This window comes from Sorghum bicolor, chromosome 6 (assembly GCF_000003195.3).
Source record: "Sorghum bicolor cultivar BTx623 chromosome 6, Sorghum_bicolor_NCBIv3, whole genome shotgun sequence".
Classification (NCBI taxonomy): Eukaryota; Viridiplantae; Streptophyta; class Magnoliopsida; order Poales; family Poaceae; genus Sorghum; species Sorghum bicolor.
The window spans coordinates 1,380,648-1,395,119 of NC_012875.2; the positions used below are offsets into that span (position 1 = coordinate 1,380,648).

General features: G+C 40.9%; 1 protein-coding gene across 1 annotated transcript; it reads left to right on the forward strand.

Annotated features, from left to right (window-relative positions):
• Window positions 7,424–10,566, forward strand: LOC8065968 (protein pxr1). The gene is made up of 7 exons (XM_021464130.1): window positions 7,424–7,774; window positions 7,889–8,150; window positions 8,906–9,060; window positions 9,304–9,447; window positions 9,547–9,653; window positions 9,774–9,930; window positions 10,054–10,566. The coding sequence occupies exons 1-7, from the start codon at window positions 7,439–7,441 to the stop codon at window positions 10,138–10,140; spliced, it is 1,248 nt and encodes a 415-aa protein (XP_021319805.1). The 5' UTR covers window positions 7,424–7,438; the 3' UTR covers window positions 10,141–10,566.

The window sequence follows — 14,472 nt, forward strand, 5'->3', positions numbered from 1 at the left end:
GTTAAGGGATTGGAACTTAGAATATATCTTGCCGAAACGAGGAAGCAACTTGTATTTCAATCTGTGAACCCTATGAACCTGAAAGTTATAGTCTAAGGCAGCTTTTGATATTATTAATCACTTCATTCACAATATTTGTCTATATCACACCATTGGCATATACGATGTACTACTAATTTCAAGAAAAAAATATTATGAAATGATCACCATACACTAATAAACAAGTGTAATAACGCAACCATTTCTCTAGAGACTATGAGAGCATATTTAGGGTCTAGAGAGTTAAAATTATACAACACAATGGGCCGACAGGTCTCGAAATTTATGAAAGTTACTAAAGATGCCTCGCTTTATCGACGGGCATTTCACCACTACTTAAAGAAATAGCACCGTTTTTTAAATAAATACATGAAAGCGAGCACTGAAACCAAGTCGACCACTTGAACTAGAAATAAATCTAATGTGTCAACTTCTCATAATGTTATCTATAGTGAACAACCCATGCAATGCAACCAACAAGGCCAGATTCATTGTTTGGATCGGCCCAAAACTCTCATCTTTTGCGCACCCACATAGACCTCACGCCCAATGTGTCAAACTGTTTGGGACGCGCCATGAGCAAATGTAATCTTTTGAGTAGTTGGCAAGACCAACAGGTTAAAATAGCAAAAGAGATGAGAATTGAGCATTAAATTGGGTTTAAGTCATATACCAAATTGTATCCTGAATACTGTGATAATACACTATACCACTAGGGTTTTAATGTGCCCTGAATTTATTAAATACTTTGCGGAGGACAACATGACTACATGGGAGCACATTAGCTAGTGTATTGCACGATTAGGCCTCTACACTCGCATTTATTCTTATAAAGATAGGATGTTTTCTCTATCTTTAACTGGCAGTACTTTCTCTTGGTTTACGGCTTTAGCTCTTAATTCAATACATGGTCTCAGCTTGAGCAAATGTTTCATTAGCACTTTTATAGTGGTGTTAATGAAATTGAGATAATTCCAATTTAACACTAGTTAACACAGCGACATGATGAGTTTGTTGCTGAATTCATTAGAAGGTTCAGAGAAGCCAAAAACTGATGTTACACCCTTAATATTTCTGAAAAGCATCTTGCTAAATTTGCTTTCAATGTCCTGCTGTCACACCTTAAAGAAAAATTAGATGCCATGATTTTGCTATTGTAAATAGGTTTTGGAAAGATCTTTGGCTCAAAGAAAGCTGAGGCAAGTATAGGTATTAATCTTATCGTCTAAATATGAGGCTCAATTGTGATTTTTGGATGATGTTGACGAAGATAAAGATCTTTGGCTCCAAAAAAGAGGCATGGCACAACAAGGTAGACAGGCTGGCCCATGTGCGGCCCATGCACAAAAGGATTCTGGATCGACGGTAAGGACAGGACGTCGAAGCGCTTCTGCCCGCACCTTGGCTGCCCCGGAGTGTTGACGTAAGGCCAGTCTTCAATGGAGTTTCATGAGAGTTTCATGCACATTAAATATGCTGATGTGACGATATAGTAATGAAGAGAGAGATGATAAGAGTTTCATAGAAGTAGAGAGAGTTTTATCCCCATGAAACTCCAATGCACTGTTTTCAAAATATAGATATGTTGGAAACTGGGCTATGAAACTCCCATTGAGGATGGCCTAACGCACACACCCTAGAAGAATTACTGGAAGTGGTCCCCAAAGATGGAGTCCATCACAATTCACAGCGACAAGAGGACAGTTGAGAGTAAGGGCACTCACAATGCAGACTCTATGTAGAGTCTAAAGTTATTTATTACCTCGAACAATAGGGACTTAGAGTCTAAATAAGACTTGGAGTCTTATTTTTTCTACCTCTTTCTTCAATAAATATGCTGCCACATCAGCAAAATATCATAAATAATATGTAATTAATTATCTTGGACTCTGTGATAGATTCTTGTATTGTGAGTGCCCTAAGGAGCCAAAGGTCTAGATTACCCCCATTTATCCTAAGAATATTCTCTTGTAATGACCTTATACTTGTAATTTACTCTATCTTTAGTATATGACATATAAATACAGGTTGGCGTGACTATAGAGATGTTGAAAATAATGACCATTTACTCCTAAATGTATTCCACTTTCTCAATGTAAAACCCCAACAGTTGGCGCCATCCGTGGGGACCCATGGTACCACTCAACACCTCAACCATGTCTCGTAGTCCACCGTCAGACCACCTCCCACCAGGAGACATGGCCTCTAGCTTAACCTCCACCGGAGATCAGGCCGAGTACAAATGAATATTTGGGGTATCCATTCCCCTAGATTTACTTTTCAAGATTTTACAATAGATATTTGGGATCCTAAATGATTTCAAATCTGGTTTATCATCTTGAAAGACAAACTTGCCACAACGATGACAAATCCTAAGCATTCAATTGTACTCAACAAGGCTAACTCAACTACATGTAACTTATAATATACAGACTCTCGAAGGGCATGTATGGATTTATATTGGGGCTAGTCGACCACAACTTTTTGCCAACAAAAAAGCTTACTAATGTTTATTCTTAACTTTCAATGTTTTATTTTAAGTTTATAGTTAAGCATCAAGTATCATGTTTGCATGCTAACAACTGCAAATTAACACACACTTGATTAACAAACGAAGTAATAATGGACATGGATGGCCATAACTACAAGTTGGAAGCAAGCGTTCTCTATTGCATATGTTCTGATCAGTAGTCCTTAAGGACTACCGATTGATGTTGGTTCTCAATGGGCAATTCTTGAGAACTTGCTGGTCACATGCACATCTCAATGTGCATGCTCCTTGAGCAAGGAAAATAGGCAACCACATAAAGATCATAATAACCTCTAAAGTGTACCAACACTAACTCGCAAATCATAGCTTGTTTTTACTCTCACAAAAAAGCATAGTTAGTTTACCCTTGCAGAAATATCATAGTTTGTTTTAAGAAAAATATTTATACAATTAGTGGCTATTGGATGCCTCCTATTTATAAAAGGTCTGATTGGTTGCCTGCATAGCTACTTCTCTAGGTCACCATAAATCCATAATGCAAATTGAGATTGTTTGGTTACCTGTATAGAGTCGTATGCAGGCTAGCACTATCCTCACTTGGATGCTCAGGGGTTCAAGAACGCAATAAACTTGCAAGGTGGCTGCTTACCGCTTTTTTCTCCAGAGTAGTGTAGCTCAATAGTAGTAACCATCATCACTAGTTAATTGAGCTTTCTTGGGGAGGATGCCAGTTCATGCGTGCCCGTAGCGTACATTACAGAGAACGACACATTTTGTCATGTATTAAGCTTCATGAAGTACTCCAGAAAATGTTTGAGGGTTGCGTGCTACATCGATTTTACAAAGGCCTTGTTTACTTCCACCCAAAAACCCAATATTTTTCAAGATTTTCCGTCACATCGAATCTTTAGACGCATGTATGAAGTATTAAATGTAGACAAAAATAAAAACTAATTGCACTGTTTGGTCGAAATGTACGAGACCAATCTTTTGAGCCTAGTTAGTCTATGGTTGGACAATAATTACCACAAACAAACAAAAGTGCTACAGTGTCGCGAAATTTTTCTCCTCACCAACTAAACATGGCCAAAATATCTTCAATTGTAGAAATAAGCCCATGAACACCACTTGGGCCGTGTTTAGTTGGTGAAGGAAAAAATTTCGTGACACTGTAGCACTTTCGTTTGTTTGTGGTAATTATTGTCCAACCATGGACTAATTAGGCTCAAAAGATTTGTCTCGTGAATTTCGACCAAACTGTGCAATTAGTTTTTATTTTTGTTTATATTTAATACTCCATGCATGTGTCTAAAGATTCGACGTGATGAGGAATCTTGAAAATTTTTTACTTTTAGGGTGAAAGTAAACAAGGCCTTGTGCGGTCAACCAAACACAAACGTTTGTACTCCCCTATGCGTCTACTCATGGAAATCAATCACATGCACATCAGGATACAGCTACCTATCCAGCCAAACCAATGCAAGTTGTATTGGCTAATGCAGGATAAGGGTAGAGCTGGGACTTGAGCCCTGCCGTGCCGGCACGGCCTGACTCTCTCGTGCTTCGTGCCGTTTCAGATCATGTCCTTTAGGCACAGGAGACACGTCGGGCCATGTCCATATGGTGTGGTGAATCTTTTCTTCGGCCCAAGCACGACCCATGGCAATGCCGGCACGTCCTTGGGTCGTGCTGGTTCAAGCACGACTCTCAAAATATCTTTACTAGTTTTATTTTTCGCTCATGATATCATATATATATATATACAAGATATATGTGTGTATTATAGTTGTAGAAATTTCTAGTGTCATTTTTGTGTCATGTCGGCCCAAGCACGGCCCAAAATGCGAGCCGAGCCATGTAGCCTGTCGTGCCGATATTCTAGGCACGACACGGCCCTCGTGTTTCGTGTCGTGCTGACACAATTCAAAATATTTTGTGTCGTGCCATATATCGGGTCATGCTAAAAGATCGTGTCATAGCCCACCCACAAATGGCACAACCCAAGTCCCAGCTCTAGATAAGGGTATGCTGCATAGAGTCTACATGTTATGCAAGTTAATGCGTACAACTAATCAGACCCAAAATCATTGGGAAATTTTCTTGTAGTTCCACTAAGAAAACTCACAGTAATCCATGTTATTTCATCATTGTGTCTATATATGACACATGGAGCCCTGCACAATCGCTAAAAATGGCATATATCATGGTTTTAATGTTTATCCCGATGCATATAAAGAATTATTCCAAAGTTTTGAGTTCAAACTACAAAATTTGGGTTATTATGGAGAACCATATAAACAGACCCCTCATGTCAAGTAAAACTTTTTATTTTGCATATATATATAGTAATGTAAATTAAATATTTAAAGGTTGAACTCGAGTCTTTTATTTCTTTCATTCAATATTTTAAGTAATTTGCAAAGAGGTACACATGTTTCCTTAAGAGTTGCTACTGTATAGAAAAAAGGTACGTAATATGTTTTTCAGATTCCCTAATTGCCTTAGTTGTTGGGCCTTCAAACGTTAGACAAGGAATTTGCCGATGTTTCCATGTCTCTTCCACTTCTTGTTTTTCCTTTTTCCTCCTCTGCATGCATCAAACAATTGAATCACGAAGCCGATTCGAGTTCGGGCATGGCGTCGCGATCGATGGGTATATATATATATATATATATATATATATATATATATATATATATATATATATATATATATATACCGCGCCCCTGACATGCAATGCGAGACAAGCTGGCCACCAATACTCGCCGTCGCCGGCAGCGACTGCCGTCATGGATTGCTATGACTGCGTCGTCTGCGGCCCCGGCGACTGCAACTGCTGCCCCGGCGACTGCTGCTGCTGCTGCTGCTTGTACGGGGCCAGCAGCAGCCCCTGCACCAACTGCTGGTCCTGCTGCTGCTCCTCCCACCCCAACCCCAAGTGCTGCTGCATCTTCGTCACGGCGCTCGTCGCCATCGCCGTGGCCACGCTCATCGCCGTGCTCGTCGTAGCCTACGCCGTCGTCTTCCCCGCCCGCGTCACCGTCGAGGACGCGTACCTGCGCCGCTTCGCGCTCGCCGATGACAACTTCGGCAACTTCAGCAGCACGGCGCTCGCGTACGACGTCTCGCTCGCCGTCGCGGTCCGCAACCGCGACTTCGCTCCCGGCGGCGTCTGGAGCACCGCGCCGCTGGACGCCGAGCTCCGGTTCCTCGGCCAGACGTTCGCGCGCGCCACTGCCAAGCTGGAGAGCGCCGAGTGGGGGCTGTTCAAGGCGCGGGGGAAAGGGGTGTACCGGGTGACGGCGTCGTCGCCGGACAGTGGTGCGCTCAACGTGCTCGTCGGCGGCGACGCAGTGGCCGAGTTCGTGAGGGAGAGCGTCGCCGGGGTGTTCGAGCTCGAGCTCGTTGTCGTCGGCGGGGAGGTCGTCAACAAGGACGACGATCGACACCACGGCAGCGGCGTCGTCAGCGCCACCTGCCCTTTGAAGCTTTCGTTCCCGACGACGGCGACCGCGAATGTCGAGTTCACAAGGGTCAAATGCACGTCGTAGGCATGCATGGCATGGATCGGAGTACGATGGAGGACTTTGCTTCCGAAATTTTGGGGCACGCCCACATTGGCATAGGATTAGGAATATACACCTAGTTAGGCCTTGTTTAGTTCTTCAAGAAAAAAAAAATCGTGACACTGTAGCATTTTTCGTTTGCTTGTGGTAATTATTGTCTAAACATAGACTACCTAGGCTCAAAAGATTACTCTCGTCAATTCCGACCAAACAGTGCAATTAGTTTTTATTTTCGTTTAATACTTCATACATGCGTCTAAAGATTCGATGTGACGGAGAATCTTGAAATTTTTTTGATTTTTAGGTGGAAGTAAACAAGGCCTTATTTTGCTCTCCCAATCTTGCCAACAAAAAAAAAGATTGGCAGCGTTTTATACTAATAGTTAGTATTTTCTATCCGATTCTTGCCAAAAAAAGATGGGAGACGTTTTTGTCCGCAGCAAATGTGGTGTATTCTCTGACGGGATCATCGTCAAAAGCTAAAATCAAATTAAGGGTTTTGCGTCCATGTGTTTCTAGATAGATGTTTCCACTTTCCAGTGTGTTGTCTTTTAATTACAAGAAAACTTCTTATTATCATCCAATGCAAATATATGTAATCAACATTAGTTTGGTCTAACTAAACCTTATGGTTTGGTCTAAATGAGCTATATATATGTCTTTTCAAGAAAACTTCTTGTACCGCCCAAATATATGGAATCTACATGCATTGTCTAACTAAACCTTATGGTTTCTGATCCGGTCTAAAAATGAGCTATATATATAGCGCATTTTTTATTATCAACTCTCTTATTAACCAACACTGACAATATTACTTATTCCCTAATTGTGTATGTATACTCATGTGGAGTCCAACAAAATTAGATTTCTATTTTATGATTTTTCTATGATTTACTATGATTTTTTAAAGATTCAGCCAAATAATTAAAAAAAAGAAAAAGATAATACCTTTATAGCAAAAACTTTATACTAAATCATACCATATTATATATTTAGTGTATAAATCTACTTATATGGAGTCTAAAAAAAATAGATTTTCTATTTTATGATTTTTTTTGTGATTCACTATGATTTTTCAAAAATTTAGCTGAAATAATTTAAAAAGAAAAGACAAAATCATCGTCACCGTAGCAAAACTACCATTCATTGTAGCAAAAACCGCCTTCGAAACCGCTCTAGAGAGGTAAAATGCACGATTTAAAAATTAAGAGAGGTAATTTATACGATTTTACAGTCGAAGGAGAAAAAGCGAACTTTCGCTAAAGTTGGTGAAAAGAAAAAGTAAGTAGACTTTTTTTGACTTTTACCAAAGGAAGTATCGGCGTGTTCTTGATAAGCCCACATGTGCCCCAACCCCAACCCACAAGATAAAATGGACATTTTCCAAAACCCACCAGTAGCCCTCGTGCGGCCCAGCCCAAGAATTCTCAGCCCAACTCACCACCACCTTCTTTCTTCCAACTCAATTATGGGAAAATTATCAGTCCAATCATACCCCACCACGAATTCTGGGAGCCGCCGCAATCCTCCTCCCGTCCCCGCCGCCGGCCGCCGGCTGCCCGGATCGCCGCCCCAGCCCGCCGCCCGCCGCGCGTTCCGCTCCCTCTCCAACCCCAACGAAACCCCAGGGGCACCCTCACCCCCCTTCTCCTCCCCTTTTACTGGGGGACCAGACATGGTCAGTACAGCACGGCCACTCCGCCCGTCTCGATTTCTCGCGCGGCCGCTTGCGTGCTTGCTCCGGCTTCGAATTCGCGCGTGTCTTACCTCGTGTCCTCGTTGCTGTGCGCAGGAGAGCAGAAGGCAGTGGGGGAAGGCGCACCAGGAGGCGGTGGGCGGAGGCGGAGGCGGCGGTCACCGAGTGGATCTAGATGAAGAGGATGACCTGGAGGAGTTCCGGCTGCCCATGAGCCACCGCCCTACTGAGAACCTCGACACGGAGGGGCTTGAGCAGGCCTCTGTCCACACCCAGCTCACCGCGTCCAACGTCGGCTTTAGGCTCCTGCAGAAGATGGGCTGGAAGACCGGCAAGGGGCTCGGCAAGAACGAACAAGGTACAGTATCTTCCTTTTGCTGCTATATATATGCTTACTTCTCTTATGATGATTGCTTGTCACTTGCTATAGCAATTGGGAATTCACGACTAGGAGCTTGTATGATCCTTTGTTTTTTTTTTTTAAAAAAAAAAAGATGGAAGAATTATTAAATTGTCATGGTGCTAGGAATTTATTCTTTCATGGACGGAGGGAATGGACGGAGGGAGTAACTTATTATGGGCTAGGATGGTTTACAGTCAGTCAGTTTGCTTATATGTCTAACGTTAGTTGTAAATAAACTTCTTGGCCCTCAATGATCTTGTCAGCTCACCTTACTCATAGTTTAATTGATACAAATACTCTATCAATAGCCATTCACTCTCTTTTTTTTTTCCCAAAGTTCCTTTACCAGGTAAAGAATGGATGCCTGTTGTTGTCTATTTTGATTCAGCAATAACCTTATTACGCCTTACATTTCCCTTATAATTCATGGCACAGTAATATTTTCATCTGGGCATTTTACACATTTTTTTTTAAAAATTTGGACCCTCTGGAAAGACATAAATGCTAATGTAGCTTTTCCTTTACCAATGTTCTGCTTCACTTTGCGTTAACTTAACAGGTTTAGGTGCATAGAAATTCCATTTGAGATATGTCATTTTCTACACCTGGAGCAGAGTTGATCACCAAATATTCACCTCTTATTGTTCAGCTAACTAAATGTGATGATGCTTCTACACCTTCTGAGGATACCTTTCTTTGTTGTGATGCAGGTATACTAGAGCCAATAAGAGCTGACATCAGAGATGCAAAATTAGGTGTTGGGAAGCAAGAGGAAGATGACTTCTTCACATCTGAAGAGAACGTGCAACGAAAGAAATTGAATATTGAACTTGAGGAGACTGAGGAACATATAAAGAAACGTGAGGTATGCAATCTAACACCTGGTGCTAGTTTCTGTACATTCTTCAAGGTTTTTTTTGTTTTCCCTGGGTTGATGCTTGATATGCTGGAAACCTAGATCTAGTTGTAAGACCTCTATAGCCTAAGGTAGCTGTAATTTTGTGATGCGAGAATGGCTAGCATCAACCGTTTAAGAGTCTTGAGCATCTCGTACGCTTTTTATTTGGTGGTTTCTTTTCCCTGCTTCGTGCAAATCATGACAATCCAGGTCATAGCAGAGCGTGAGCACAAAATCCGCAGTGAAGTCAAGGAGATACAGAAGGTGTTCTTTTGCAACCTCTGCAATAAGCAGTACAAGCTGGCTCATGAATTTGAGAGTCACTTGAGCTCATATGACCACAATCATAGGAAGGTAATCCGTTTTGTGCACCCTTCTGACTTTCTTAATGCATTTTATTGATATTTTTAATATCTGTTCATCTGCACCGTTCTGAATACCTTTGTTGCACAGAGGTTCAAAGAAATGAGAGAAATGCAGAGCAGCAGTGGTAGCCGTGATGACAGGCAGAAACGTGAACAACAGCGAGAAGAGAAGGAGCTGGCAAAAATTGCGCAACTGTATCCATTCACAATTAATTTAAGGATTGCACAAGACTATTCTATGTTGTTATTCTTAAGATATTTATTAGGAATTTTAGGTTGTATGTGGAGCTTGCGATTTCCTTAACGAAGCTTCAGTGCGGATGCTCATAGGAAGCAGCAGCAGCAGCAGCATCAGGAGAAACAAGAAAAGTCAGAGACAGAAGTTGTTGCACCAAAAAACATGGCAGCCCCTAGAAACCAGGATCAGCGAGGAACCTTGAAGTTTGGATTCTCCAAAATGGCTCCTTCCAAGGTGGATATCTTGATACCGTTCAATTTGTTTGCATTTTAGGACTTTCCTCCAAATATTAGCACTAATATATGGTCCCATGACCCATAAATTGTTAAGTTGACCACATTTTCATTGCAAGTACAGGTTCAAGTTGGCAATGCCAGCAAGAAGCCAAAGGTGGCTACAAAAGTTTCTTCGGTCTTCGGCAATGAGAGTGACGAGGACTCGTGATCTTTGCCAGAGGGTGGTAGTGCTTCCAAGGAAAAAAACATCAAAGGCCCATGAGAAGTGAGGTGCCATGTATGTATCACCTTCTGTTGTGCCACTGGCTTGGCCCCCTCTACAGATCCTGGTGTCATCTCAACAGCCTCATGCGAACAAACTGGGACTTGAAAACAGCATCATGAATTGTATGAACTTTTGAGGGTACATCGTACAAGGAAATCTGTATCGTTCTTGCTGTATTTTGAAAGCTATTTATAGCCATTCGTCCTTGTAGGCAGACAATGCCCTTCAATTTGGGACACACCTTTGTAGTCTGTACTATCATTGTTGGCTTTTAATGTAACACCTTTGTATTAGATGCTACTGTTGAGTCACATTTTGTCTGCCAAAGTTGGAGGTTTGCTGGGGAGCTTTTGTTGGTTGCCCTTCTCATTTGTGGATAGAGGGTCACTGCTTCAGTTTAAGTTCCTTTTGAACAAAATCATGTGATTATGCTTTGGTCTGAGATGAGTTGCATAAAACTTGCACTTTCAGTAAGACTACCATGAGTCACCTGTTACAAATATCACATTGTTTTTTTGAAGAATAAAGTGGAAGGCAATCAAAAGTGCAAATTGATGCACTATGGTCTATGGAGCCCATGAGGGAGCAGTTGGCCGGCTGGATCTGTGGTCTTGTGGTCCATGGGAAGCCGATGCATTTACAGGTAACCATGCTTCTTCAGATAAGAGAGTTGCTCGCGTACATGTGGATGGCCTGCATCATGCACCTTTACTCCTCACACCTCGACAACAAGTTATTGCACAGCACAGATCTGTGGCATAGCCATTTGCATGCAGCAGCATGCAAGTCAGTGCGTGCATTGCAAGCATGTCATGTCAGAACCAATGCAATCAGGTAGGGGTACATCATCCAAAGATCGATGATAGTCCAATCCAAGATCCAATTATTGGTATTGTTGCTTGCTGCTATATTGTTTGCTTCCTTTGACAAGTACGGTTTAGAAGAGTTTAGCAGATTGATCTCATCTGATGGATTGGTCCCTGTGTCACATTTTCTCCTCCGTTTTTATCTTCTGTGTGTCTGTTTCTGTTTGTATTCAGACACGCAGAGGGAGAGCTGGACCTGTATTGCACAATGTTTGGTTGGGGTCTGTTGTGGAATATGGGGCCATGCTAACCAGCTGCTAGCTCATCCTGAAGATGCCGCATACCTACCACGTAGTCTCTTCACTGTTGCTTTCAGTTCCATTAACATGTATATGTGATGATGCAAGATCTGATCTGACAAACCATGCCATGGTTAGTCAAGCACAATTTGGCATGATAGCATGTCAACATTTTAGCATTAATCCGCAATATAGTCTTTTCAGGCAACCATATAGATAGATAGCTACAGGGAGATGAAGATGATTACTGTAGTTCAATTGATAGCTTGCAATGTGGTATGGACTAATAAAGACTAAAATTTGATTGATAGTCATGATATATGATCATTTTTCACCTTATTGCTATTATTCAGACTTAGAGGCATCTTTTGTTTATGTTTTCACAACACTTGCGCTATTTGTGCAACATTATATCATTGCATTGCATGGTCTTTGGTGACCATGTGTGCAATGCTGTCCTTACACAAGAGAGAACTTCCAAATACAAATCTCTCCGTGCGCGTGGCCCAGAAAAACTGTACCATCTTCTTCGTTTATTCTCTTTGTTACAAGACAAACCATTTCATCTCTAGTTGCATGCATGCATGGTCCTTCATCAGTAGTGTGGGTATAAAAGAATGCATGGCCGTCCAGACAGCCAAAAACTTTTGTAGAAAAAAGCAAATCTGCAAAACAAATCACATTGCTTGAGGGCTTGATCCAGGCGTCCTTGTTTAGTTCCAAAAGAATTTACAAAATGGACACTGTTGCATTTTCGTTTGTATTTGACAAATATTGTCCAATCATGAAGTAACTAGGCTCAAAAGATTCGTCTCACAAATTACAGGTAAACTGTGCAATTAGTTATTTCTTTATCTATATTTAATGCTCCATGCATGTACCGCAAGATTCGATGTGATACGGAATTTGAAAAATTTTGCAAATATTTTTGGAACTAAACAAGGCCTATATATGGACAAGAAATTGCCAAATTTTCATGATGACGAATTTATTCATTGCTGTGGATCTCTCGTTGATCCAAAATTGTAGCAAGTGGTGGTGGGACAGTGAAGCAGGGCAGTGGTTGGACTTGGACATGCATGGCAGCATCTGCCTAGCTCTAGCTAGTGTTGTGTGCTCTCTGGACCCTGGAGTAGCTAGCTAGGAGTAGGATTGGCATAGCTCATATATTATTGGATAATCTGGTTGAGCTTCCTCCAGCGCAGCATGAGGGAGTTGCTAATTCTGTACTAAAAAGATATGCTGTTCTCAGTTGCTTACCTGCCTCCAGTTGCTTAACTGCCCTCTCAATTCATTGTTGTCTCTTTCTTGGTCTCTTCCACCTCCATCTTCATTTTTTTTTACAATGTTGATGTCAGATTCAGCTACCTGTCCTGACCTCTTATTATCAAATCATTGAATTAAGGGAATATCTCTCTGCATCTGCAGGGAGACACTAATGTGGTTTCTATTTCTTACCAATAATTTTGGATGGAAAAGTTGGATGGTGCCAGGCCACATGACGACAGATTGGTAGTTCTTGTGACCTTGTCCAGCAACATCAGCAATGCAGACATTGACATGCTCATTGATATTAGACAAACTTGTAAAATGTAATATAAAAGGAGGGACAAAGATGTTAGACAATTCTGCATTTACAAAGAAGTTTGCTATTTCCACAAGAAAGTACTTTCTTTCAGCAGGAATCAGTCATGTTTCTTTTCATCTACTGTAGAGTTAATTTTTCTTAGGTTAAGTTGATGTCTCGTTCTACTACCTACTACATGACACGTAGGTATAATATAACATACATGCATAATCTTTATTAGAGAGGGCTGACATTAAGGAAGGTTTTGTATTCTCTTTTGAAAGGACATCCTACCCTTTTTTGATGAGACGTCTGCATTACATAACAATTGTTAATGCAAGAAAACAGCATTATGATGAATATTAATTGAGCTGGACTTGGATCTATATGATCATCGTAAGACACAAGCACATCTGACGTACCACAAATTGGCTCCATCCAAAGTTCGTTCTGCATATGACTAATGTGCTGCACAAACTTATCATTCTGTCCTCCAATAACTTATGGTGTGTTTGGAGGAATCAACTTACCCTAGATGGAGTGATGCATCATGAGTCTATTCTTCAAATTTAGTGAAATGGCTCGGTTGCTCATATGACTGGTACTAATTATTACTAGTTTGTGAGGAACGAGGTGGTCATGGATCAACTCATTTATTTCACAAACCAAACAAAAAACTAGAGAGTGAGACGATGATGGACCACATCATTCCACCAATCAAACACCCCTTTTGTAACTTCAATTAGCAATATGAACAAAAACCATATTATTCTAAATCAAAAGAATCTATCCTAGCTATCTTATGAAAATATTTTTATTAGTGTTCCCTCAAAAAATATATTTTTATTAGTGAATCTAAAAAATGTCAAACTATACAAAATTTTAGAAATCAGTTCAAAAGTTTGAACTAGAAAAACCTAGATGAACTTATATTTACAATCAGAAGTAGAAATTTGATTTCTAACTACTGACCACCACTGTCTCATCAACATTATATTTGTTAGTGTATAATTTTTTTCATAGCAACGGGGTAGTGTAGGTCCAGCATTTACTGACAGGTTGGGGCCATGATTGCCTAGGTAGGCATGAATGTGGAATATATGATGCTGATGAATCACAACTTCTTCCAGGTGAAAACATAAATGTCTTATATTTGCAGTATTATTTTGTGTTCTGCCCCATGATTCATGATTGCCCATATAGGATCATAGTGTTTTTTTTTCTAGTTAGATGACCTTTCCAATAATTTTCCGAGCGAGGTGGATTCAGAAATTTGTTCTGTTACCTCACTTCATGTTGCGTCCAAGATATTTTTTTGCTTTCTTAAGAGAGCCAAATTGGCTTGCTTATCCGACCCATTAGCACACTAGGAAGGACCATTTAGTATGACTTGTGCTAAAGCTTTTCCATTTGAAAAGGGTATGGGTACGTGGTTCTAAATGGAAGGTTTTTTTTTCTAGTACTTACCTATAAGGAGGCACAAACAAAGATAAGTTAAGCTGAGATGAGATACCCAAAAGTTCTGTTGTACCAGCTCCTTCCATAAGCTAGTTTCCACACACAAACATGAGTTGTATCCAATTTTATCAATAACAATGGTGTA

What these genes read in the sequence shown, in the direction of transcription:
- LOC8065968 (XM_021464130.1), top strand. Translation starts at nt 7,439, where the DNA reads ATGTGCCCCAACCCCAACCCACAAGATAAAATGGACATTTTCCAAAAC. An exon ending in GCTCGGCAAGAACGAACAAG is followed by an intron (nt 8,151 to 8,905) that starts GTACAGTATCTT and finishes GTTGTGATGCAG; the next exon opens with GTATACTAGAGCCAATAAGA. An exon ending in CTGGCAAAAATTGCGCAACT is followed by an intron (nt 9,654 to 9,773) that starts GTATCCATTCAC and finishes ACGAAGCTTCAG; the next exon opens with TGCGGATGCTCATAGGAAGC.